Source organism: Engraulis encrasicolus, chromosome 9 (genome assembly GCF_034702125.1).
Source record: "Engraulis encrasicolus isolate BLACKSEA-1 chromosome 9, IST_EnEncr_1.0, whole genome shotgun sequence".
In the NCBI taxonomy this organism is placed as follows: domain Eukaryota; kingdom Metazoa; phylum Chordata; class Actinopteri; order Clupeiformes; family Engraulidae; genus Engraulis; species Engraulis encrasicolus.
The window spans coordinates 13,142,500-13,167,109 of NC_085865.1; the positions used below are offsets into that span (position 1 = coordinate 13,142,500).

General features: G+C 43.0%; 1 protein-coding gene across 1 annotated transcript; it reads left to right on the plus strand.

Moving 5' to 3' along the window:
• Positions 1-16: 16 nt before the first annotated feature.
• Positions 17-23,101, plus strand: avl9 (AVL9 homolog (S. cerevisiase)). The gene is made up of 16 exons (XM_063206534.1): positions 17-369; positions 4,394-4,514; positions 5,556-5,641; positions 6,895-6,966; positions 8,923-9,012; positions 9,373-9,439; positions 10,396-10,436; positions 10,564-10,602; positions 10,987-11,056; positions 12,124-12,659; positions 13,426-13,560; positions 15,183-15,402; positions 15,991-16,108; positions 17,174-17,227; positions 20,804-20,892; positions 21,178-23,101. The coding sequence occupies exons 1-16, from the start codon at positions 286-288 to the stop codon at positions 21,303-21,305; spliced, it is 1,950 nt and encodes a 649-aa protein (XP_063062604.1). The 5' UTR covers positions 17-285; the 3' UTR covers positions 21,306-23,101.
• The last annotated feature ends 1,509 nt before the right edge of the window (positions 23,102-24,610 follow it).

Consider the following 24,610-nt stretch of genomic DNA (forward strand, 5'->3'; position numbering starts at 1 on the left):
AAATCGCATGAGAGCTAGTTTAGAAAAGCTCAATGTATTAATTTAGTCAGTTATGCTGCTAAAAATGATGGCAGAGGTCGGCATTGCACAGCACGCTCAAGGGGAGGCGCTGCACGAGCAAGAACTGTCGTGAGTGACGTCATGCAAACCCATCAGTCGCAGTTGCGGAAGCACAAACCTGTTTCTTCTCCGAGTCTTGTCCGTTGGAAGGCTGTCATTATTTTTCTGCATATACTTGGCTATTCACAGACTAACAAGATAAAGACATTCAGTTAACAGGGGGCCATGGAGTCGCATGGCAAAGAGGAACTTAAAGGGCCCGTGCTGCACATCGTCGTGGTTGGATTTCATCACAAAAAGGGTTGTCAGGTAACATTGCGTTCAACTCGTGTGGCATGTCACTTGTGCTGTTCTTTACATTCCAAATATGCCTGTAACTTTTGGTCAAAACACTCAAGTAGAACTGAATAGTGCTGAAAATAGTTGTGATGCGAGCTTTGGTGCATTGCATTGCGACATTGTTAGAAAGTAAACAAGTTGTAATTCACATTAGCGGCAGCGAGGTTGGCTAGCCAAGTCATAAATGAATAAACAGCACTTGAATTCGTATCTGGCTCCCATTTTAGCACGTTTTATGTTACCTCTATAATAGCTCCATTTCATAGGCTACCGATGAGTAATTGGTTTTAAACCAGACGTGCACTTTTACTGTATTTAACCAGTTTGACACCAGTCGGTATGAATTAATACCACAATGTTTCCTCGTGCAAAGCACTCTATTGTATTCTTGACCAAACTAATGAACATTGTCTTGATTGAAATGTTCAAATTGCCCAGGGTGGAGATACCACCTCTTTTTTATGAGTTGTCCTTGTTTGGATTATGAAACGAAAGGGATCATTCAAGCATCCTGCAATAGTCATTGTAAATATCATGTTGCATGGACAAAGTTAGTCATAGGCTAGCTGTTATTGACATAGCGCTGCCAGCGCTGGGTCAACAGGTGTGCATGTAATTTAACTTCTATTTATCAGGTTTAGGACTGTTGGCATTGGTAAACATACGAAAAGCACAGAGAAGTTTGCCTGCCCCATCAACATGTTAGTAGAAGTAGTATTAGAACTTTATTGTCCCCCATGGGGCAATTGTGTTTGCAGTAAACGCTGGCACCAGACGGAAGACACAGACAGTCACAACAGATATCAACAACAACAAAAACACACAGAACATCGCTGCACACACCAGCACACACCAAAGCTGTTGAATGTAGCTTATACCGTATTAACCTCAGGGGACACAGTGTTGTTAACCATGCACTGTCAATCATCGTGCAGATCAGGTGAGCAGCAAGAAGAATTGCTATGTGATGATGGCAGGGCAATGGGTCTGAGGCTGAGCATCATAGACATGGGGGCCCTAGTTTTGTTCATTATTGGGGGAAAATGAAGTAGGTCTGCATATCCTAAAACTGAGAAACATGGATGCATTTCAGAAAGTTTTCAAACACAGATGCATTTCAGAAACTTTTCAAACATAGAGACACCCTTAACACAATCCTAATCCTAATGTGCCCTATTGCTTAGCCTCTCAAAAGTATCTGAATGTTGCTGAATTGTCAGCTGTTCTTGCGTGCCATCTGTGTCCCCGGAGGAAGGGTGGGGTTGGTGGGGGTAAGTGGTTGGAGTGGGGTGGGGGGTGGTGGAGCATCACAGCTGTGTAGACCACTTACCTTATTGAAAGTAGCAGTCCTGCCACGGAGGTGGTCTGACCCCCCTCTGCTCCTGCTCGTCACCTGCTCGTTGTATCTGGTCCAACCAGCCGAGGGGGAAGAAGGGCATTGTTTAATCTGGCCTGGTTTCATTTCAGAGCTGCCGAGAGACAGATAGAGGGAGAAAGAGAGAAAGGTATTAGCCACCACCTGATAGGGGCTGCCAACGAGCCTCCCTTGGAGGACCAGGAGATTAGGTTTGCTCTCTCTCGCTCTCTCTCTCTCTCTCTCTCTCTCTCTCTCTCTCTCTCGTAATCAAACAGGCTGTCTCATCTAGTATCACACCTGTTGTTTGTTGGTGTCACTTTCGTCAATAAAAGAAACCAGAATGGTAATTTGCTGTTGGAGTAGCCACAAAGGGCAGATGTTTAGGCTGCATTTTGTGTGATGTATGAAATGCTTTAGCGCATATAGTTAAGCTGGAAGCATTGTAACAGGGTTCCTTCGAACATGCTTGTGGACTTAGGCATATTTTGTATTTTGGCTTCATGAAAGGTGGCCAAATATCTTTGTATGGAGGCCGAGGTTATATTATTGTGTGTTACACACAGCCCATTTTGTAATGCTGGTCTGCCTGCACCCCAAGTGTCTTTCATTGTTATTGTCTGGCTGAAGATCGGGTCGGCATGTGGTGGCTTGGGTTATTTCCCATATAGTTGGCTAAGTGATCTACTATTCATATCTACTGCTGCCCATATGGTGGACAAGCCATTGGTCACCAAACACCAAGTATACTGTATTTCTTGCTGTTGTGGAGTGTCTCAATTGTGTTGGTCGCACATCATTTATGCTTTTAGTTAGGGGTGGGCGGTATGGCCTAAAATGTATACCTCGGTATAATTTTAGCCACGGTATATATCACGGTATATATCACGGTATTTTACATTTGTGTGAAATTTAAGCATTCCGTCGCAAAATGTACAAAACACCTTTTTTTTAACTTTTGCATTTGCATTTTTTGGAATGTGTGTGAATTCTTGCTATTCAAATCTTTTGAAAACAAACAAAAACTATGTAAAATGCATTTTGCAATGCAATGCAGGCTACAACACTGTCAATTTCACCAAGTCTAGAAGGGGTTAAACTAGGGAAGGGAGGGGTGTCAAACTGAACATGGATTTTATCCAATAAATCGTTAATTTGACCTTTTTTTCTATTTCTGGAGTTGCTGGGGGTAATTTGGAAATGTGTGCTTGCATCTGTGATTATGCCAAGCCTAATGGTTCAGCTGTTATTGTTAAAGTTTAAAAAAAAACGAACTTCCACATGAGGCAGCTAGCAATGCATTGTAGAACTAATGCATTTAAATGGCAGCTATCACTGCAGCAGCGGTTAGCATGCTAACGTTAGCGAAATCGCTAAATCACATTTTAAACAGTGAACAGTCATCTAAGTTACTAACACCCAGCCAGATATCGTGAATGATATTATCTCACCTGGACACAGTAACATACAGTAAGGCTGGCGCAAATGTAAAGCAACCAGTAGCACATAGATTTAGCACATTTCTGTTGTCAGACACCAGCATTGACATGAATGACTTGGGCTGTTAGCTTGCAAAACGTTGTCTATTACTGCCATCTGCAGGACGCAATGCGCTATGGCGGTAGAGCGGTATGGCCAAAATCCATACCTTGGGGGGAAAAATACCTTGCACGATAGTATACCGTCCATACCGCGCACCCCTACTTTTAGTCCCACCATATCCCAAAGTGAAATTGATAGATTGTTTCTCTGTTTACCTGACTGTTACTGTCTGTCTGTCTGTCTGTCTCCATGCTGGCAACTTTTCACAATATCTACTGGACGAAAATGGACTGAATTTTCAGGAAGAGAGAAGACAGGCAGAGTCTAGAGGCCCCTAGACGACCTTATAAAATGAGGGCTAACGTTTGGTCAGGGCCAGGACCATCAAATAGCTAAAAACTATTTTGCTCCTATAGAGTCTGCACTAGTGTAGTCGGCCTATTGTGTCAGACACAAACATTAAAAGTTAAATGTAGGCTACTTACTACTAAAAGTAAACTACTGTGCGTGTGCACAGGCAGAGGGAATACATGAATAAGAAACAGCCTCTGAAGCCAGGACCTCCACCTCTGTTGACCTTACTGTAATGGGAAGCTGCTCAACTGTATCCATGTGTTATAGATCCACGTGTACACGTATCCTGAAACCTCTCAGTCTCGTTGTCAGTCTGTCTGTTGTTTACGCTTTCTCTCTTATTGTGTCTCCTCTGAAAGGCAGAGTTAAGTTATGCACACGTGTGCATACTTAAAGTATGGACATTACAAAATGACTCTGTTAATGATCTGAGGGTAGCCCTGGCCTAGTGGTTAGAGAGTTGGTCTTTCAATCTGCGGGTTGTAGGTTCGAATCCCACCTGACCTCTCCTTACACCATCCATGGCTGAAGTGCCCTTGAGCACCTAGACCTCACCCCACATTGCTCCAGGGACTGTAACCAATACCCTACAAAATAAACTGTAAGTTGCTCTGGAGAAAAGTGTCAGCTAAATGTAATGTAACGTCAGCTAAGTATAATGAGTTCAGCAGTGTAACAGATACTGGTAATAAATGAGACTTTGTACCTGTTGAAAAACCTTTTCTTTTCCTGTCTGTTGTGAAGGTGGAGTTTTCCTATCCTCCTCTCCTTCCCGATGAGGGCCATGACAGCAATGCCCTGCCAGAGGAGTGGAAGTACCTCCCCTTCCTGGCCCTGCCTGATGGAGCACACAACTTCCAAGAGGGTGAGTAGAGTACTGTCCAGATGCAAAGGGGCATGCAGAGAGTTAGGCTTAGTCTGGAACTAAATTGAAACATCCCAAAATCTGTGATGATGTGTTGGCACCAAAAAAAAAACTGTTGTTGTGAACGGAAGTGATGGCAGCGTGAATTAAACTTCACTAGCATTTTCAAGGATTTCTACACCATCCTCTCACAATTTAAGATATTTGAAAGCACAGTTGCAACACACATCGTCTGACATAGGCATAGTTATGCAGCTCCCATGCATCACTGCTCTGTGGGGGCACCAGCTCACCAAGGATCTTGCAGGGCTATCACCCTTAGATCCTTGGCCAGCCTTAGAAGTGGCAATGTAGTGTTCAATATAAAAGACAGGTTTCTGACATGGGCCATGTCGAGGGTCACCTTTGGCCACATCTGTTTATGTCTGGGGCTCCTCTTATGTAGATTAATCGTTCAGTTTTCCTGAAATTAAAGATGTTGATATGAAAATATGGACATGAATCGTGATTGGACGATAGAGGTCTGGTGACGCACCAGGAAGGATTTAGGAAACATAATAGAAACACGATGTGCTCTTCTTGCAGTCTCTTGTGTGCCGGCATATTGTGTTGTTATCTGCTCTACTTTCACACTGTTTTCCTTTGTCCTCTTACTGTGTCGGTATCGCTGCTTACAATGCCATTACACTCTGTCATTCGGATTGATTGCTTTTGTTCTTTTTTATTGCCTGAACGCCTCAGTGTTGTGTCTGTAAGCTCAACAGTCAATCTTGTTTAATTGCTTCACTACATACTTTGACCTGTTAAGTTATGGAAACCAGTCCAGTGGTTTTTAGGGCACTGTGCTTCTTCTACTTTTCACCAACTACTAAAACACGTCTTTGACCTTTACTCACTTGGGCTTTTGTGCTGTTAAAGGTGGATCCCATCAAGGCCAAACAAGAAACTCCAGTTCTCTTGTTAAACTTTGATTAATCATCACTACTGTGCTGTTCTTGACACTTCAATGTTGTTTGTGTGTGTGTTTTTTCTTTCTTACAGACACAATTTATTTCCATTTACCACCCCGAGATGGAGAGATGAAATGTGTCTACGGTGTTTCTTGTTACAGACAGATAGAAGCAAAGGTAAGGCTTACAGACAAGTATGTCTGTCATGTCTCAAGGCTGAAGCTAAATGCTAATTCAGCCACTATGCACTAAGTAGGGATCAAAACAGTGCGACTCAAACTCTATATTCAGCCAAGTCAAGTCACATTTATTTCTACCCCAAATTCAGTGGTAGCAAGGTATTTAAAACACACCGCAGACGATATACCAGAACATAAGTAACATAACACAGATGCACAAAGATCAATACACAGAGTAAAGGTGCCGGTATGCTTGCTGCAAGATACGCGAGCGCGTGCACGATTCGTTCATGAACGCGTTAACGTGCATATTTAATGTCAGTTTCGCGCGCGTTGGACATGGCAGCCAAATGCGTGCGTCAGGTGCAATATCTTCAAACTCGCTGGGGGCGATCGTAATATGGACTGCGCAGTTCCACGCGTGTGCTTGATATGAACACGATAATGGCAGTAACTTTTAAGAGCGTCTCATTGAGTTTGTCCGAAATTACAAGCATTTGTGATCATACTTCCTTGTTGCACTTTGAAAAGGGAACATGCACATACAGGAGTAGTAGCAGTATTCTTTCCTTGCCCAGGGAGCCCCTCTTTTTGTTTTGTTGTTTTCCTTGCCATCTGTGTTCCCAATTTCCCCATCCCAATGCTGCGTGCTCTCTGCCCCCTGGATGATACTGCCAGTATTTTGCGTCTTGGTCAACTGCTTTTGAAGCAAGCATGTGCTGTCGTTTGCTCGCGGTGACGCGCGTAATTTACAGCTCGCAGCAAGCATACCGGCACCTTAAGACGCCAAGCACAACACAGATGGAGAGACCCAGATGAAAATCACTGCACTGGAGAGACCCAGATGAAGATCACTGCACTGCTGTGCACCATGCACAACCCCAGTAGTTCAATTCCAGCAGTTAATTTAAGTTAATTGTTCAGTATGTTTAGCAAAGACAGTATGATTAGAAAATAAGTGATTCCATATTCCACTCTCATTTGAGTTGACAACAATTGAGAAATTTTTTTTGTACTCCACACGACATGTCAACGGGGTCGTGAAAATAAAATGTGTAAACAAGGCCAATTTTTCAAACTTTAGTGTGAACAGTAGTAGACAAATGTCAGTCCATTACACTTGCATTGTATTGACCACAACATTTCCGTTGCTCAGACCTTCTTTGGGTTAGTTTAAACAGACCGTTTCAACAACCAAATTTGAATAACAGGCAGTATAATGATTTTAATAAAACTTCTTCTCTGTTCCAGGCACTGAAGGTGCGACAGGCAGATGTTACCAGGGAGACGGTGCAGAAGAGCGTGTGTGTCCTCAGTCGAGTGGTGAGTCAGCTGAGAGAGACACACAGCCACATGACGACGACGTGTGCGTGTGCGTGTGTGTGCGTGTGTGTGCGTGTGTGTGTGTGTGTGTGTGTGTGTGTGTGTGTGTGTGTGTGTGTGTGTGTGTGTGTGTGTGTGTGTGTGTGATTAAGTCAGCAAACAAACCACAGTGATGAATCGAATTCATGGCTTCTGTTGCCGGCAGCCTTTGCTAATAAGTGTTGAATGGATCAGTGAATCATCCACATTGCTCTAGCTATGACCTTCAGACTCCCATGATCTTAAGTGGTGGTAAGGATGGAGGAACGGTCTTGGACAAAATCTGTAACTATCGTCCTTGCATCATTTTTGGTCACCACTAAGTTCCCAGTTTTGTAACCAAGCACCACACTAAGTGCTGAATGGCCCATAATAAAGAATGTGAGTTTCTGAAAGGACACTACGTATCATTTCAAATGAATTTACTGCAGAGATACAGTAGACTAAATGGAAAGCATAATGGGATATTAATGGGATATATCTGGTGAAGTATGAAAACGATAGATAAAATTAGGTAAATAGTAAATACAGTACATCACAGGAAAAATACAATAAAATCTTCATACCACTAATACTGTATATTGACAGTAGTGAGACGTTTTATGCGTTTTATGCCCCTCTGTGGCTGTGAACACGCACATTGTGTGATTATTTTAGAAGGTATTCTGAAAATGTGAGATCACTTGTCTTGGTTTAATTCCTCAAGGACCGTCACTGAGGTCATTTCATCTGTATATGACTAGAGAATGGGTCTCACGGGACCCAGTCCCACTGCAAAGGTAGACTCTAGGGAAAGAACAGGTGCTGTGTGCAAGCTGATGAAACTGGAGGGAGCGGTTCAGAGACAACTGCGAATGCGATCCAGTTGCTTACATGCCACTGCGGTTTCAGCTCAAGTTCTGGGTTTGTGTTCTTTCTCTCGGAGAAGAAAATGTGCTCTGCAGCCACAGCAGTCAAGGGAAGTTGGTCAAGATCCAAGTGTATCTGGTTCATTGACTGATTAAACATTTAAATTGGTACTGTGTAAACAATTGAATTGTTTTGTACTAGGCCCACTGTATACATGATGGTAAAAGTGTCTGCATAGACGGGTCTTTGTTAACAGCGTAAGGGCTAGAACATTTATGTCCCCAACAGGAAATGTGTCTCTGGAGTGAGCCAGTGGTTAGGCAGCTGATACTACATGTTTACTGTCCACAGTGTCCACTCATTGGTCTGGTGATTTTAGTTGCTAGTTACACATTTGTGGATATTTTAAATGCGGATATTTTTGATCTGTTTATGTGTAAACACAATATGTGGATAAAAATCCAAACTCCATTGTGACAGGTTATTTTAGCCCCCTCAATGGGATATTTTTAAAAACGGAGTTTTGAAATGCACAAAACGTGTTTGCGTGTCAACTGTCAACAGGTGTCAAACATGTTAAAACCCATGCGTTTTCAAAAATATCCATATTCCCTGTAAACAGCTTCTTAGAGGGATGCCTAACAGCAAGAACTAGATTTCAAGAGTGAAAAAACAGCATTCTTCTACTCTACTCCACTTCCATAACTGAAGTAGCCCTGAACCCCATATTACTCTGAGGGCTGCCCCTGGACCTAATTCACTACTTTATAGGCAGCCAAGACATTTTTGCATATTGGACATCTGGACTACTGTAACCCCCTCATTTAGTACTCCATGGTGTGACATTGTGTATGTGTCTTTGTCTCTCACTGTATTGTGGTTGGTGTGTCATCCTGTGAATTGTTTTTGTGTGCATGTGTGAGTGCATGCCTGTGCGTGTGTTTTCTTAATTACCTTTTCAAATGTCCCCTTATTTCCTACATGGGACTTTAAAGTCTAAACACATTATACATTCGCCCACTATCTTGTAATCAGAAGCCTGCTTTTCTCTTTTGCCCTCTCTCGTAGCCTCTGTATGGCCTCCTGCAAGCGAAGTTACAGCTCATCACACATGCATACTTTGAGGAAAAAGACTTCTCCCAGATATCTATTTTAAAGGTAAAGATCTCCATATTTCCATTTTTCATCATAGTTTTGAAGATTTCATCATCTCTATCATTTAAGATTTCACATTTTATTACCTTGCAGATTTGTCATTGTGACATTATTTCCCATGATCTAGTCAATTGATTAATGAATTTGAATATACTACTGCAGCTGTATAACAACCATAAATATCTTGTAGAACAACATCTTCTATTGCAATTCTGGTGAGATAGGAAACTGAGCTGAGCTGGCATTGTTTTCCTTATGCACTAGTGACATATCCAGATTTCAAGAGTTCGTTTTTTTATATATATATTTTTAATGCATTTCCTGCCTTTTCCCTCCCCACCCCCATCACCCCTGTGCTTGCAGGAACTGTACGAGCATATGAACGGCTCTCTGCGGAACACTCCTTCAGATGGCTCACAGGTTTACCTGGGTAAGTCTACTCCCCCACTCCTCACCTGATACCAGCAACACACCACCACACACCCATCAATCCATCATCCGGCTGCACCGAGGGCTTGGCAGCCTGTTGAACGCTGATCGACCCCTCATGCTCAAGTGCTGTGTAAACTCCCTATCTCAGATAAGTGTACAAGTCTTTGTAGGTCAGGTCACAATGTTATGTAATGTTGTTTTTTTTTTTAGAGCAGAGTAGAGTAACTTTATTGATCCCAAGGGGAAATTAAGGAAGGGTCTTTTTTACTTTCTAGTTTTAACTTCTTAGGCAAGAATATTTTCAGTGTATTTCAGATGGGGCAGAGAGACTCAGGTCGGCCCAGGTACCAGTTTAAACCTGGTAGCTTGGTAGTTAACTGAATAAAAGCAATATAACTAATAATACTCTCAGTAGGCCTATATGCAGGGTTTTTCCTTTCATTATTATTTTGTAATGACGTCTCCATCATGGCCAGTAATGTAGCTGAAGTGGTAGAGCCCACTCCTCCCTCATTTGACAATGAGAAGTGTTTTTTTTCCAATGAAGACGTGTTAGTGTTAATACTGAATGAGCATGATCCAACAAAAGCAGTATTACCTTTTTAAATGCAACTTATTCCATGTCTTTATGTGTTCCCAGAGGTTGAGATATAGAATTGTTTTAGGCATACCTACCTGAGAGAGGAATTTTAAGAATGATTAATTGAACAAAACTAGATAATTGTCATTATGAAAAGTAAACCGTGACCGCTTTGATCCAAGTGTAAATCCAATCGTCTGACCCTAATGAGGGCACTACTCAGGCTGATAGATCAGGTAATGGGGACCAGGCAGAGGAAATAAATGGGCAGTTTTCCTTTTAGAAGCATTGATCTCCTGCTCTGAATCAGGACCCATATTTTATTCATGTCTTAATTCCTCATCGTTATCTTGTCCTCTGCTCTGTCTCTGCAGGGCTGTCTCCGAGAGATTTAATATTACACTTTCGACACAAGGTACAACACCACATTCCTTACATTTTCCAGCAGACTTTAACAGCCTTTAAAACTTATATTTTATAAATTACTATGTATAATAATTTATAAAACATTTATAAAATATCTGTCTTCCTTTCTTTCCCAGGTCCTAATTCTTTTTAAACTCATTCTTCTGGAGAAGAAGGTATGTTTATGGATCACTGGACATGCAGATCTCTGATACCAATAGACTGAATAACTCAAGTGTTCATTTTGAGAAATACAGTTTACAATTAAGCTCATAATAACACAAATGTTACAGGAGGCAACAATTTAGCTCATTTAACTCACAACTTACATGCCAATTGTCAATTAATGTTTTTTAATGGCGTGGTGTTAGAGTTCTGGACATAAAGTTCATTTTTCTGTGTGTCTTGGAAAAAAGCTCCCAAAATGCTGAAGATTCCCCGTCGCTGTTTGCTTGTAATGATTCGAAAATGGCTGGCATCCAATGGGTTAAGAGAGAATTTTGAATTGAGAGAGTCAACCTTCAGCTATAATGAATGTCATGTCTGGTCTCCCTCTGCAGGTGCTGTTTTATGTGTCTCCTGTGAGTACATTGGTTGGAGCCCTCATGACTCTCCTATCCCTCTTTCCTGGTAAGTTTTCATCCCAAACATACAGACATAAAGTACCATAATAGATGCATAAAGTGCATACCCAGTGCAGCATCATACATTTATTGAACTCGGGTCGTTAACAAACTACCATCTTTGTAACGCTTTGTATGTAGAGTATGCATGAGGCTAGCCTCGCGACGCCATCCTCTGTACTCCATCCAAAGATTTTGGCTCCACACATCGTCTGGCAAAAGCCTCGAGCTCGGTTCTCTCAGTGTTTAGCCAATCAGCAAACAGTTGAGAGTGATGACGCGGAACTCACCCGCGAGCTCCGTTACTGATTGGTTAAGGTAACTAAATTCACACTTTCGTTTTGTTATTTGTTTGCTTTTGCGACGCTATATCATAACAGGCATGCTAATAAAGCACAAGATGGGTTTTAATTTGAGTTTGGAACTCCAATTAATTTAAATGATAGAGTAAGATCAGACCATCTACTACCCTCCACGGAGACGGATTCCTCATGGCTTTTGCCAGACTGATTGACTGAGTCAACAGTCGGCTTTTCGCCCAGGCTAGCATGAGGCTGCACTAGGTATGCACTTTAAGCACACAGTTTAGGTATCTCTATGATTGCACTTTATATGTATTTTTTTGTTGCCGTCATGTGTTATGCAGCAGCTATGAGTATGTCCAAGATAAATTTCCCTTGGGGCCTAATAAAAGAATCTTGAATCTCGAATCCTATCTCAAAAAGTATTTTGATACATTTTGATTTGCTCTTCAACCTTAGCCTGGCGAGAAGCCAGACTTTAATACTTCTTTCCATTCGTATTGAAGTTTTCTCCGAAACGTCTGACTCGTCAGGCTACTTCAACCCTGCTTTGCTTCTCAGAAAAAATGTATCACGTATCAGTCCTACATTGCCCTTTGGCTCTAGTCTCAACCACTATAAATGATTGAGGGTGTGAGTTACTGTAAATTGTTTTGCTCTATATGCTATAAGGAAGGTGTTCTGTCCATTTTGCAACTCCTTTCCCATGATGGGAAGGCAACATTATGTTATTGTTTTACTTACGATCCATTTCTGTTGCATGTCACGCTAGGCATGATCGAGCACGGCTTGGCAGACTCGTCCCACTACAGGCCGCGGAGCAGCGTGTCAGAGGACCCCCCTCTGATCCCCACGCTGGTAGAGGGGACGGTGCCGGGGGCCGAGGAGTTTGTCTCCGTGTCCGTCACAGACATCGCAAACGCCACCCGCGAGCTAGAGGAGGCAGCGATCACCGCAGACGCCCCAGCACCAGCACCAGAGCTGGACCAGCTGTCTCCCTCCACCCCTGCGAAAGAAGACTCCCACCTCCTCAGGCCCCCTCAGCGGCCCTCCCCAGACTCCTCCGAGAGCGACTGGGAGACGCTGGACCCCAGCGTGCTGGAGGAGGGTCAGCAGAAGGAGGATGCCGAGGGCGGTGGGAAGGGAGCTGGAGAAGGGGATAGACCCCAGGATAGTGGGGCTTTTGAGCCCAGTCTGCCCATCACGGTGCAGCCGCAGTCCAGCGCAGGCGGCCAGGTGGTCACCCAGGGCCTGGTCTCAGGACTGGACGAGGACCAGCACGGCCTGCCTCTGGCCATATTCACCAAGGTAGAGAAAAAAGGACACCTTACATTACCTTACATTGCATTACATTTGGCAGACGCTTTAATCCAAAGCGCCTTACAATCAAGGACATAATCATAGCATGCACAACACTTGCAGATACAAAGTGCACTGGAAATATACAGAATAATAAGACGTGTAGTGTTTTTTTTGTTTGTTTGGTTTTTAAGTGCATTATGCGACCTTGCTTCCTCCACTTGTGCTTGTGGCCTCTTACCAGGAAGTAATGTCATGATGACATCTCTGACAACAGCATTATATTTCAATATCTTGCAAAAGCTCAATTGTAAAGTGTTTTTCTCATTTGCAATTGGGATAATGAATGAAAAACAGTCCCCCAAAAGTTTTTGTGGCTAGGCTGACAGCCAGGAAACTTTATTGTTTTCTCCACGGAGGAGGGGCCAGGCCACAAGCACAAGTGGAGGAAGCAAGGTCGCATATTGGAATGCAGACTTAAACTGACTTGAACCCAATTTAAACGATTGGGAATTAGGAGGGTTTTTTTGTAAAATCCATTGGTGTTCAGTTATGAACTTCACAGCAACAAGATTCCTTGAGTAATACTGTGTACATCACAATATTTTGCACAAATTTGTTGTTCCCAAATTAAACTCCTCATTGCCTGCACAACCCAATATATGTTGGTACAAGTAGAAACACAAAGATGGAAACCAAACTGTATTGATTTTCACCATATGGCCACTCTGATGTGCTGTTTGTGAATGCCCCCAATTGTTTTGTGTGTTGCCAGGGTTACCTGTGTTTGCCGTACATGGCCCTGCAGCAGCACCATCTGCTCTCTGATGTCACAGTGCGCGGCTTCGTTGCCGGTGCAACCAACATCCTCTTCCGTCAGCAGAGGCACCTGAGTGACGCCATAGTGGATGTGAGTTTCTTGTTTCAAAATACCTTGTGTCAAGACACACCAACTTTTCATGTTTGAACTGGACTTCTTTCTTATTTTTCACACTCTCCTCTGTCGTCAGGAATAAGATGTGAGTTTGTGCCTGTGATGGAGTGACCATCACTAGGGTTGTGGGTGTGTTCTGACTGTCACGCCAACTAGCCTGGTTCTTTGGTGTAGCGGTCAAAGCCCTAGTTTGGTATCCATTAGGCCGAGGTTTGAGTCCTGGCAGGGCAACTCTACTCTTCTCTTCGCTACACTGCCACACTCCATTCTTTAATAATTGTCTGAGAAACATAGGGATATCACCAAAAATTGTGATTTCTCAGTGAAAAAGCTGAGAAAACGTCATTTGAAGTATTACTTAATCATGACTCTTGACTATCCATAACGGCACTTCTCCCACCTACAGGATCAGTTCTTGTATTTGTAGAGGCTTGAAATGTGAACACAATGTTGGGATTACCCTCAAGGCCTCACTGTAAAAAGAACATAATTGATATTTACAGATATCATTGGCGTTACTATTTTAAATAAGGCCTATACAGTAAAGGTCAATGGCAGTCATTGAGTTAATTGGCAAAAAAAAAAAAAAAAATTCCTTGCGGATGGGTGGTTGTGTGCTGTGCCTAGGTGAAAAGTGGACATATTTTCACTTGTTAAGATTTCTGCAGTGTATGGCTTTGTATGCTGCTGTCTCCGTATAACCCCTTTTTGTACGGTATATGTATTGTTAAGTAATGTTTCCCCGGGGATGCTGTGTGTTCAGATGGCGGAGGCACACGTCCAGATCCACGATCCGATGCAGCTGCATATGTCCCTGTTTGTAATGTAAATTTGGATTGTACTTGTAATGTTTTCTACTTGGATGGTTGGCATGCCGTGTGTTCATTATATTACATTACATTACTCTTTGCTGACACTTTTTATCCAAAGCGACTTATCGATATTGCAGGGTATTGGGTCCAGTCCCTAGAGCAGTGTGGGGTTAGTGTGGGGCTCAAGGGCACTTCAGCCATGGATGGAGGAAGGGATTGGTAAGGGTGGGGATTGAACCTGCAACTCTGTGATCTAGCTGCTACAGTCCCAACTCCCTAACCATTACACCATGGCTGCTGTTCAGGTGGAGGAGCCATGTATTCAGGTCCACGACCGGGACCTGTTGTATACTATGCTGCTGTATGTCCCAGTTTGTGGTGTAGTATTGGATTGTATTTGAAAGAAAGTGAAAGCCAAACTGGGAAACTCCAACTCCCATTGTCATTGTGATACAGTACTACACAGCACACAAGTGCACACTGCACACAGTAAAATTGCATTTATGCCTAATCCATGCAAGGGGCCAGCCCCCAATGGTGCACAAAAGAGAGCAGTGCAGCGGGACGGTACCATGCTCAGGGTACCTCAGTCATGGAGGAGGATGGCTGAGTACTGGTTAATTACTCCCCCCACCGGGTCTGCGGCCGGCGAAGTGGCAACCTTTGGGCTACAAGTCTGGCGCCCTAACAGCTCGCTTACTCATGACTACCCATGTAATTGTAATACAATGTAACGTAATGTAATGTTTTCTACTTGGATGGTTGGCATGGCGTTGGTGTGTTCAGGTGGAGGAGGCGCGTATCCTGATCCACGACCCCGAGCTGCGGCGACTGCTGAACCTGAGCACGGCTGACCTGCGCTTCGCAGACTACCTGGTGAAGCACGTGACGGAGAACCGCGAGGACGTCTTCCTGGACGGCACGGGCTGGGAGGGCGGAGACGAGTGGATCAGAGCCCAGTTTAACCTCTACGTGCTCTCACTGCTCTCCTCAACGCTGCAGCAGGGTAAGCAGACAAAACTTACATACACACACTATATAGCAGCTTCCAGTCAGTTACAGGCTGGGAGGACAGCGATGAGTGGATCAGGGCGCAGTTTAACCTCTAGCACTCTCTCTGCTCTCCTCCAGCAAGGTAATAAAACACTCTCATATGTAGAGAGTTACTTGTGCACAATCCCTGGTGCTGAACAAAAAGATTACGTAATTTTGGAAAAAAGGTTCGCACACTTTGGATTTTTTCTTCTTTAAATTATTTTTGTGGAATCTGAGGAAGACCGAGAGGTCGAAACGTCTTTGCCAATGAATGGATAAATAAAACACTCTCACACACATGCAATAGTAGCTTACTATCAACATGGTTCATTTGTATTTCACATGGACAGTGCCCATGAAATGAACCAGAGTGAGCCAACATGGTTTTATAGCTGTTGTCTATGAACAGGTGTGAACAGATAAGATCCCCGAAGCCAGGGTCTGTTTTATGTCATTGCATGATGTCATTTGCATTTATATCAGTGTTGCCAATTTGACTTGGTCATCTTCCAGTGGTGTGTGTTAAAGAAAGCCCCGTTTGTCTCTCTGATCTGTGTAGATAACGAGAAGCTGCTGGCCGACTATGGAGCTCCGTTTGTTTCCGCCTGGAAGATCACACACAACTTCCGAGTTTGGTACAGCAACAAGCACCCGGCCATGGCGGAAATCACCCCCGGGTAAGAAAAGGGCCCCAGGGGAGGAGGAGGGCTTTCATTAGGGTGCATCAAACGACCCTTGGAAATGAAAACTTTGATAAATCATTCCTTTGCACTACCATAGTTTCCTTGCCAATTCACTCCACTTTAATGGGTGGCTCGAAAGTGACATCACTTCCCCCGATTTCATGGGACCTCAACGGCGTTTTTAGCCGAAAATCGTAGCATGTAATCCAATGGTGGTATTAAAATGATATTTCGATCCCCTTCGAGTTGTGCCACGAGCTCCACATATGTTGTTTGTGATATTTTTGTTTAATTTTTCGTACGAACCCCCAAACTTTTTAGAAAGCTGTGTTTCTTCACATTTTTCATGCAGACGGCCTTGGAACAAAACATTGATACTTCTGCATGAAAAATCTTTATCTAGCCTCTTAAACAGCATATTTGTAGCCCAGCGCATATCATGACTGAGATCAGAAGATATTTACTCGCTACTATGTTGTTAGATGGTCAGCTTAGGTCCCGTGAAATGCGGAACTAAGGGGCGGGACTTTCGAGCTCTACATGTATAGGCTTGAAATGTTGAATGGCAGTGCCTTTCCACTTCCCCAGGACAGGATGGGTACATCATAGCCAGGCCACGCCCTCCTGGAGAAGCAACACCTGCTGCGTTGCTTCTAGTCAGGCCAAGAGCAATACAAATATTGTTTCTGATCTCCCGAAAAATCAGGAACTCCACCCACGTTGTCTGACACCAGTCAACCAGTAGCAAACCTACGGAGGCAGGTCAACCTTGGCGTTTGGGAAACGTTCATTGTTATGCTCTTAGTCAGACCAAGTCTCGAAGAGATTTGAAAGTCGATGATAATCAGGCTAGGTACATGAGTGTTTAAAAGATCAGTGGATGGGACTACAAACTTGCGAAGGGAAGGCTGCAAACACTTGCCCGAGGGGTTTCAAATCTGGGAAAGTGGAAAAGCATCCACCACTATTTTGTAGCTTGGCTAGGGTTAAATTGTATTTAGTGTACTTTTTCAAGCTATAAACTGTCTGTGTTTGTGTCTGTGCTTCTCAACCCCATAGCCATCCTTTCCTGGGCCAGTACAGTGTGGCTGACATGAAGCTGCGTCTCTCACAGTGAGTACTCAAGACTTTTGTATCACTCATCATCTGAAATTTAAGTTTTTGCTTTTGCACTTTCTGTTATACAAGTGACTTGCCATAATGTATGGCTATTAGCTAATCAGATAATCGGTACTTTGCAGTATAGAAATCCCATTTGAACTAGATGAAATGATGAAGATGAAATGTTCTAAGCTCAGTTTTTTTTTTTTAATGTGTCTTGTCAGATTTGTTCCTCTGAGGCTGACTGTGTGAAACTAAATAAGATCTACTTACCATAATATAGTGACTAAAGCCCTCTATAGGAGAGTTATGACAACTGGGGCACCAGAAGTAGACTTGCCATTTGTTTCAATGTAGATTGAAGCAGTGCCTGGCGGCTTTCTGTTTGTTAGACTAACACAGTAACACTACATAACAAGACCTACAGTATTTTATGAGGGTGTAGCTGCTGTGGAAGCCACTTCCTGGCAGTAACGGAGCACTATGAACAGCCTTGAGCCGCCATTTTTGTGTAGTAAAAATGGAACATAGCGGTCAATGGGATTAGGCAAACTCTCCCTATAGGGGGCTGTTACAGACTAGCCAAGAAGGCAAACATGCCATTGTCATCTCTGTCTAGTGAACATTGAGAGCATGCTGCCCTCCTGTGGCAGTCAAAGGAAGTGTTGTTGTTTGGGACATATTACTGGTGCGCCATACTTCATTCCTATAGTCTGTATTGGTCTGTTTTGGAGTTCAGAACAAACACTTAAGACACTGATGTGATGTTGAAGCCTAGCCAGAGGAGGTAGAAAACAGGCCATTCAATAAAAATGTGCACACACTAGTTATCATGGTTAAGTAGGTGCTTATCAAAATTCAGATGATTTACAGGCGTCATTTTATTGGGTTGTTTACCACTTGTTCTCAAACTGAGATCCATTCTGGTCCAGGTACTACTGGTACTATGCATTCAATTTCAATGGCTGCTATCAGTTCGATGGCTGTTGCAGCTCTCATAGCATACACTTGAAACATCAGTGTGAGAACAGGTGGTGATGATGACACACTAAAATGATGTCTGATAATTCTATCATGTTTTTAAAATCAAGTTAATTTTAATAAACACCTAGTTTACAATGGTTTTATGCAGAAATGTATAAAGTAGAAGTAAAAGTACTCTTACAGATGTAGTTACAACGCTAGTGGTATGATATTACAAGGTTTCAACTTGGTAGTAACGTCATACGACTAGTGTTGTAATTACATCTGTAAGAGTACTTCTACTTTATACAGTATATCTTTGGTTTTAAGGATGTATAAGTACATTTTGACATTTTGTTAATTTTCGGCAACTTCATCAGACTCATCATCTGTCCGGGTTTTTCAGAGATTCTGTAAAACAGTGAGCCACTTTCTGTGTAAGCACGCTACATTAAGGATGCCTGCCTGTGCTGTTGCTGGTCACTCACTTTCAGCACATAAGGTTCATACAGTGCTCATTTCTATGAGCTTATGATGAAGACGAATTTAATCTCTAGTCCTGTCCTTACCATACATAACGTCTGTGCCACAGAGTTCACAGTTTAAAAAAAGGCAGGATAATTTGGACCATGCATCTATGCACAAGTTTGTGTGTGTGTGTCGCATATCGGCCCACCCAACCATGCACAAGATTGTGTGTGTGTGTGTGTCGCATATCAGCCCAGCCAACCATGCACAAGATTGTGTGTGTGTACGCTTGGCGTCATTCCAGGAAGTGAGGAGCAGGAAGCTGATCAGGGCGCGTATAGGGTTTCAGCTGGTGCCCCATCCTTAAAATGAGGCCTTCTAGGGTTACACAGGGCATATTTGTACCCCCTTGTATGTGAGCGGCCGTGTGTGTGTGTGTGAGAGAGAGAGAGAGAGAGAGAGAGAGAGAGAGAGAGAGAGAGAGAGAGAGAGAGAGAGAGAGAGAGAGAGAGAGAGAGAGAGAGAGAGAGAGAGAGAGAGAGAGAGAGAGAGAGAGAGACAGGTGGAGACAGAAAGATGAAGAGACAGAAAGATGAAGAGAGAGAAAGTGAGAGAGAGAGGGAGAGAGAGAGAGAGAGAGAGAGAGAGAGAGAGAGAGAGAGAGAGTGAGAGTGAGAGTGAGAGAGTGAGAGTGAGAGTGAGAGTGAGAGTGAGAGTGAGAGAGAGAGAGAGAGAGAGAGAGAGAGAGAGAGTTCATGTAAGGGTGTCTTCATCTGTGCTCATCTATTGATAGCTTTATGGTGAGAAGTGAAGTGTTGTGGGGCTACTTGCTGCTGATGTATGGCCCTCTACTTCCTGATCAGGAGTATGGTATCAGCCTCTATGGGAATGAAGTACCGGTAGTTATGGCTCCATAGACACTAAACATCCAGGCTCAATCTAAATACAGCAGTTCCTAGATTGTTGGTAGTAACGACGTCTACTATCCACGCAGCTTTCTAATGTTGAAATGTGTTTTGCAAGTAACTTGCATCTGTGTTCAGGGTTTGTAATAGTGTCTCAAAAGATTTTAGGGGCTATATTTAAACCTGCTGTATTTGTGTGTTGTGTGTTTTGTTCTAGTATGAAACGTATTTCTGTCCTTTCTTCATTTGTTTTCTTCCTAGTTGGTCTGTTCACCAACAGAACAGATATTGTCATTATGGGGGGGTGTCTTTGAATGTGTTTTTTGTGTTTTTCTTCCTTTTTGGGTGGGTGATGGTACACATTTTGTTCTCCCAGCATGCACACACACGCACACACACACGTGCACACACTAAAAACGTGAAAGAGAGCAGCAACAGTTTGACTTTTTTTCAAATTGAGTAGCTACAGTCAGTAGGATTGGGGTTACGCTCTACTCACAGTGGAAAGTGCACTGGATATGAAGACAACAAAGGCCGTATTGAGTGTCAAAAAAACAAACACAGAGGGGTAATTTTGTTACAAAGGCCTGGGCTTGGGTTTCATAGGCATGGCTTCTTGGCCACCGTTGTCAAACGGAGCCCAGACCTCTGTTCCCTATCCTCTTGTTATTCAAGACACTGGTACAACTACAGTAAGGGTCTCCCACAGGGACATACACAGGGCTGATAGTATGCAGGCTCCATGCCTGATTTCAGGCTTGACAGAGTTTGCAAAAATAAAAACATTGATAATAATTAGCCATTAGGTTATTCTTATCTCAGAAAGTGTTACAGGTTCAGGGTTTTCTTCTACTATCAGGCTTGAATAATGGTCATACACAGGCTATTAAATGTTTGAATAATGTGTCAAAAAAGGCCTACTTTACGTCACTATGCAGTATCTTATCGTCGTCGTTAGAGCAGGGAAAAAAGTTCAGGCTCAGGGTTTTTTTTTCACTATCACCCCTGCATACAAGCAATAAAAGCTAAACGTTTATGTCAACATTCAAAATGTGAAGGAACAAATGGCCGAATTTTTTTTTTTTTTTAATTGCCAGAGCTGGGACCAACCATGTCTGCACGGTGCACCATCAGAATTATGCACTGCTTAGTATGGCTTTTACTGTTACATGTACTTGTACGTGTGTTTGCATTTTGGGTGACCTGTATGAAGTTAGTGACTACCTTTTGTGTCCCATTTGTGATATTTCAGCAATGTACAAAATAGTGAGCGCGGGAAGAAGATCGGCAACGCAGTCATGACCACCAGCCGGAGCGTTGTCCAGACCGGGAAGGCTGTTGGTGAGTTAAGCCAGAGAGTACAATACACACATCATGCTGTCATGCGCTGGCAGCAGAGACAGTCTGGCAGTTTGTGGGGGGTTTATGGTTGTACTATTCAATGTCCGTGATTGTCACCTTCTCAATCAAACTGCTCAACTAATCGAAAATCAATCAGTGATGTTGTTTGTTTTTCTCTCTCTCTCTCTCTCTCTCTCTCTCTCTCTCTCCCTCTCTCTCTCCCCCTCTCTCTCTCTCTCTCTCTCTCTCTCTCTCTCTCTCTCTCTCTCTCTCTCTCCCCCTCAGGTCAGTCTGTAGGTGAGGCCCTGACCAGTGCTAAGTCGGCCATGTCCTCGTGGTTCTCCACTCTGGCCCAGCAGCCTGCTGTAGCAGCCTCTCCCACCCAGAGCCCAGAGCCCTCTGTGGCCGAGTGATCCATTATTAGGCTGACACAACCGTTATTCTCGAACTTTTGATCATCCTCCAGTGTGGTGTGTGAGTGAATGGGCCCCTGGTTCCCGAAAAAGCAGTCCAGAGACACACAGGGGATCACCCCCCTCCAGATGAAGATCCACAGAGCTCTAAACAGTGCTGTGGTTTGGTTTTATGGAATATCAGGATTAAGCCCCTGCAACTGAATTCTCAGTATTTGAGCAGCCATTGGCTACTGCGATCCCTTTTCCATCGATCACTGGCTCACTATCTCTTATTATCATAGTGGTTTGGGATACACATAATCAAAATCAGTCCGAGTCTCCCCACGAAGTCACACTAATAATACAGAACAGTATGTCCACTTTATGGTACCAGCTCCATGTCTTCATGCTTTTATAGTAACTGAGAACTTCTACTCATTGTGTGTAACCATGGCCATCATCTACTTTTTAATCAGGCACTACGGATGGCACGTACTCATGGCCCAGATCATCATTCTGTTCTTAAATTGATAGGATTGGAGTATCATAATGCAACATCCACATCCAAGTCGTGTGTGTCTGTATGTATCTGTGTGTGTGTGTGTGTGTGTGTGTGCGCGTGTGTGTGTGTGTACTTTAAGTTGTTTGCTGCAGGAAGTGGAACATCCAAATGAACACTTCCTTCAACTTCATGGGCTGGATCTATCTAGCTGTTGTGATTTAGCTGTTTTACGTGAGGTCTTTTTACTTAAGAAATTCCCTGCCATACCCTGCAAATGCAGTTTAGCTGTCACGGTATTAAAAAATCCCTTGTACTGTACATGTACCTCTTCTTTAAATGCTGGTCACGGTCATGATGTATCTTGGTTAAAGATGACACTACACAGTCAAGGATATCTTTGGGCTAAACTGGATTGGCCCTTTATCTCTTTCAGTTGAGGATGTCCGAGTAGCCTTGCACTGCTGGAGGGATGTCCACAATCTTACACAGGCGTTAAATTCACAACATCAATATTTAAATAGTTATTTAAGAGGTCTTTAACGCCGATTTGGAAAAAAAAATGTCCACACCAGTCATCAGTGTCAGTCTTTTCTGAGTGTCACCTGTAGTCTCGTCAGCATCCTTGCCAGCCTCATTTACAGTACGTGTGGAGTTAGTGATTTGTGTGGTGGTGTCTGATTGGGAGCTTGGGGTTCCGAGGTAGATTGCATTCTGTTTAAGTGTGTACATGTTGGCATGTGCCTGAGGTCAGCTCTTTCCTGCATTTCCCCCCTCCATGTTTTTCCTACTGTAATTTGGACAGTGTACATTGTTATCCTGTATCCATAAATGAAGGACTGAGAATTAGAAGATGGACCTCTTTAGATATAGTGTGCAGACATGTAATGCATTTACCTCTTGTATTTCAATTTTTTACTACATTGGCATGTTTGGTTTACACCCCATCAAAACTAAATTGATTTTGCAAGAATGCTTAACAGACCCTGGATTGAGTTCATGGAGATTGACTGTGTACTGTATGTATGTTTGTACGTATTACCATTTAATTTAACTGATGCTCTACTTTTTTCACGTTTTCCCTGGACCAGTCACCAGTGTCAGTGTTGATGCTGGTAACACAGCTGTATTGGCTATTTTATCATTATGTATGTATGTATGTATGTATGTATGTATGTATGTATGTATGTATGTATACCTATACTCAAGCAAGAGATGTGTTATTTCTCAAAACTATTTTCCTGATAAATGCTTTTTAAGTAATAAGACAAAAGAATAAGGTAATAACTGCTGTATTAAAGAATAATAATTGTAATTGGTCTCATTTCTGTCTCCAACTGTCAACATTTGAAAATGCACCTAAAATGATTATATGGATGATGCTGACAAAACCTGGCGCTGGAGTTAAATTGAAATTCAGCCTACAGTTTACAGGTGTTTCCACTTGCTTCTAAACAAGGAAAATGGGACGGTTTATGTGCTATCAATCATAGTTTTTCTCGATTCTTCTACCTCTACACACAAATCCAGGCACAAAGCGGAAAACCCCTCCCCTCTACAAAATTAACATCTTGGGTTAAAAAAATACTCTCTCCTAAAAGGCCATTTTCTTGTCAAATTACACACAGCCATCATTTTAATAGCCACTTTGACACTATTGTTATGGTAAAACACTATAATCTTACAGAATGGAATGCATGTTGTTCAGTTTTCCACAGATGATATATGTGTTGATGTTGAACTGTAACAAACTGTCATGTGTGAACTCACTGCATCTTCTCATGCCACTTGATATATTTTCAATGACATTATGTTCTAGGAGAGAACCAGGGCTTTTCTACATGAAAATTGGGCAAAATCCAGAGAATTGTGTGTAGTGTTTGTAAAAAAAAGGTGTGTTTTCGAACCACAATTTGAGAGAAAAGAAGGAATTGTTCCTGTATTTCAGTGGAATTGGTTCAAGGTGTTTAATTGGCTGAGACGTTTTCTGAATTGTGCTACAAGTACCACAAATTGTGTGTTAACAATCAAGAAAAACCTGTAAGGTCAACATTTTGCCACAGCTTCCAGGCTCTGTATTGGTTATGATTCAGGCCCTGACCAATGGAATAGACTGTTCCATGTCAGCATGAAATTTCTCTTTGGTCTGTGTAAAAACATAGGGAGGGACATACAAATAATTACATTACACAAAACATAAAAACTCTATTGCTTCTCATATTCCCTCCTTATAGTAATTCTGCAGCATACACATGTACAAGGCAAGTACCCCACAGCCCCTTGTATTTGGCTACACCTGTCTAGCTTTTCCATTGCTTTTGTTGACCATGGAAACAGTGTTTGGGATAAATGATGAAATTAAATGTAGGTCATCCCAACAGAGCCCTGCTGGGCCAGGGAGGCGACTGGGGTTGTTGGTACAGTGAAGCAAGACCGGACAAAAACATGTCACCCACGTGTCATCGTGCAACAATGATGTGCCACCAGCAACAGGCCAGATGAACCAAGTGACCGCAGGGTAGGGCGGGCAGGCAGCTCTGGTGGCCCACTGAGATTAATCAGAGGGACCATGGGTGGGCTAGCCGGCTGGCTGGCTGCATTTAGGAAAGCAGCTGCTTGTTTTCCCTCTAACTGAAGAACAAAAAAAATCTGCCTGTTTACCAGGAAACCTCCAGTTTCTGAATCTTTGTTACATGGATTTGGATGTCACACAGTAACAGCGTTGACAGTGCATAAGTGTGTGTGTGTGTAGGGGTCGGGTGTTGACGTGCAATAGTGCCAAAATACCCCCCGCCCCACCACCCCCAAAAGTAAGACCCACAAT

Bases quoted from the DNA above. Each gene is read 5' to 3' on its own strand.
- avl9 (XM_063206534.1), top strand. From the start codon at position 286: ATGGAGTCGCATGGCAAAGAGGAACTTAAAGGGCCCGTGCTGCACATC. The intron at 6,967-8,922 runs GTGAGTCAGCTG...CCTCTCTCGTAG, and splicing joins TGTGTGTCCTCAGTCGAGTG to CCTCTGTATGGCCTCCTGCA. The intron at 13,561-15,182 runs GTGAGTTTCTTG...TGGTGTGTTCAG, and splicing joins TGAGTGACGCCATAGTGGAT to GTGGAGGAGGCGCGTATCCT.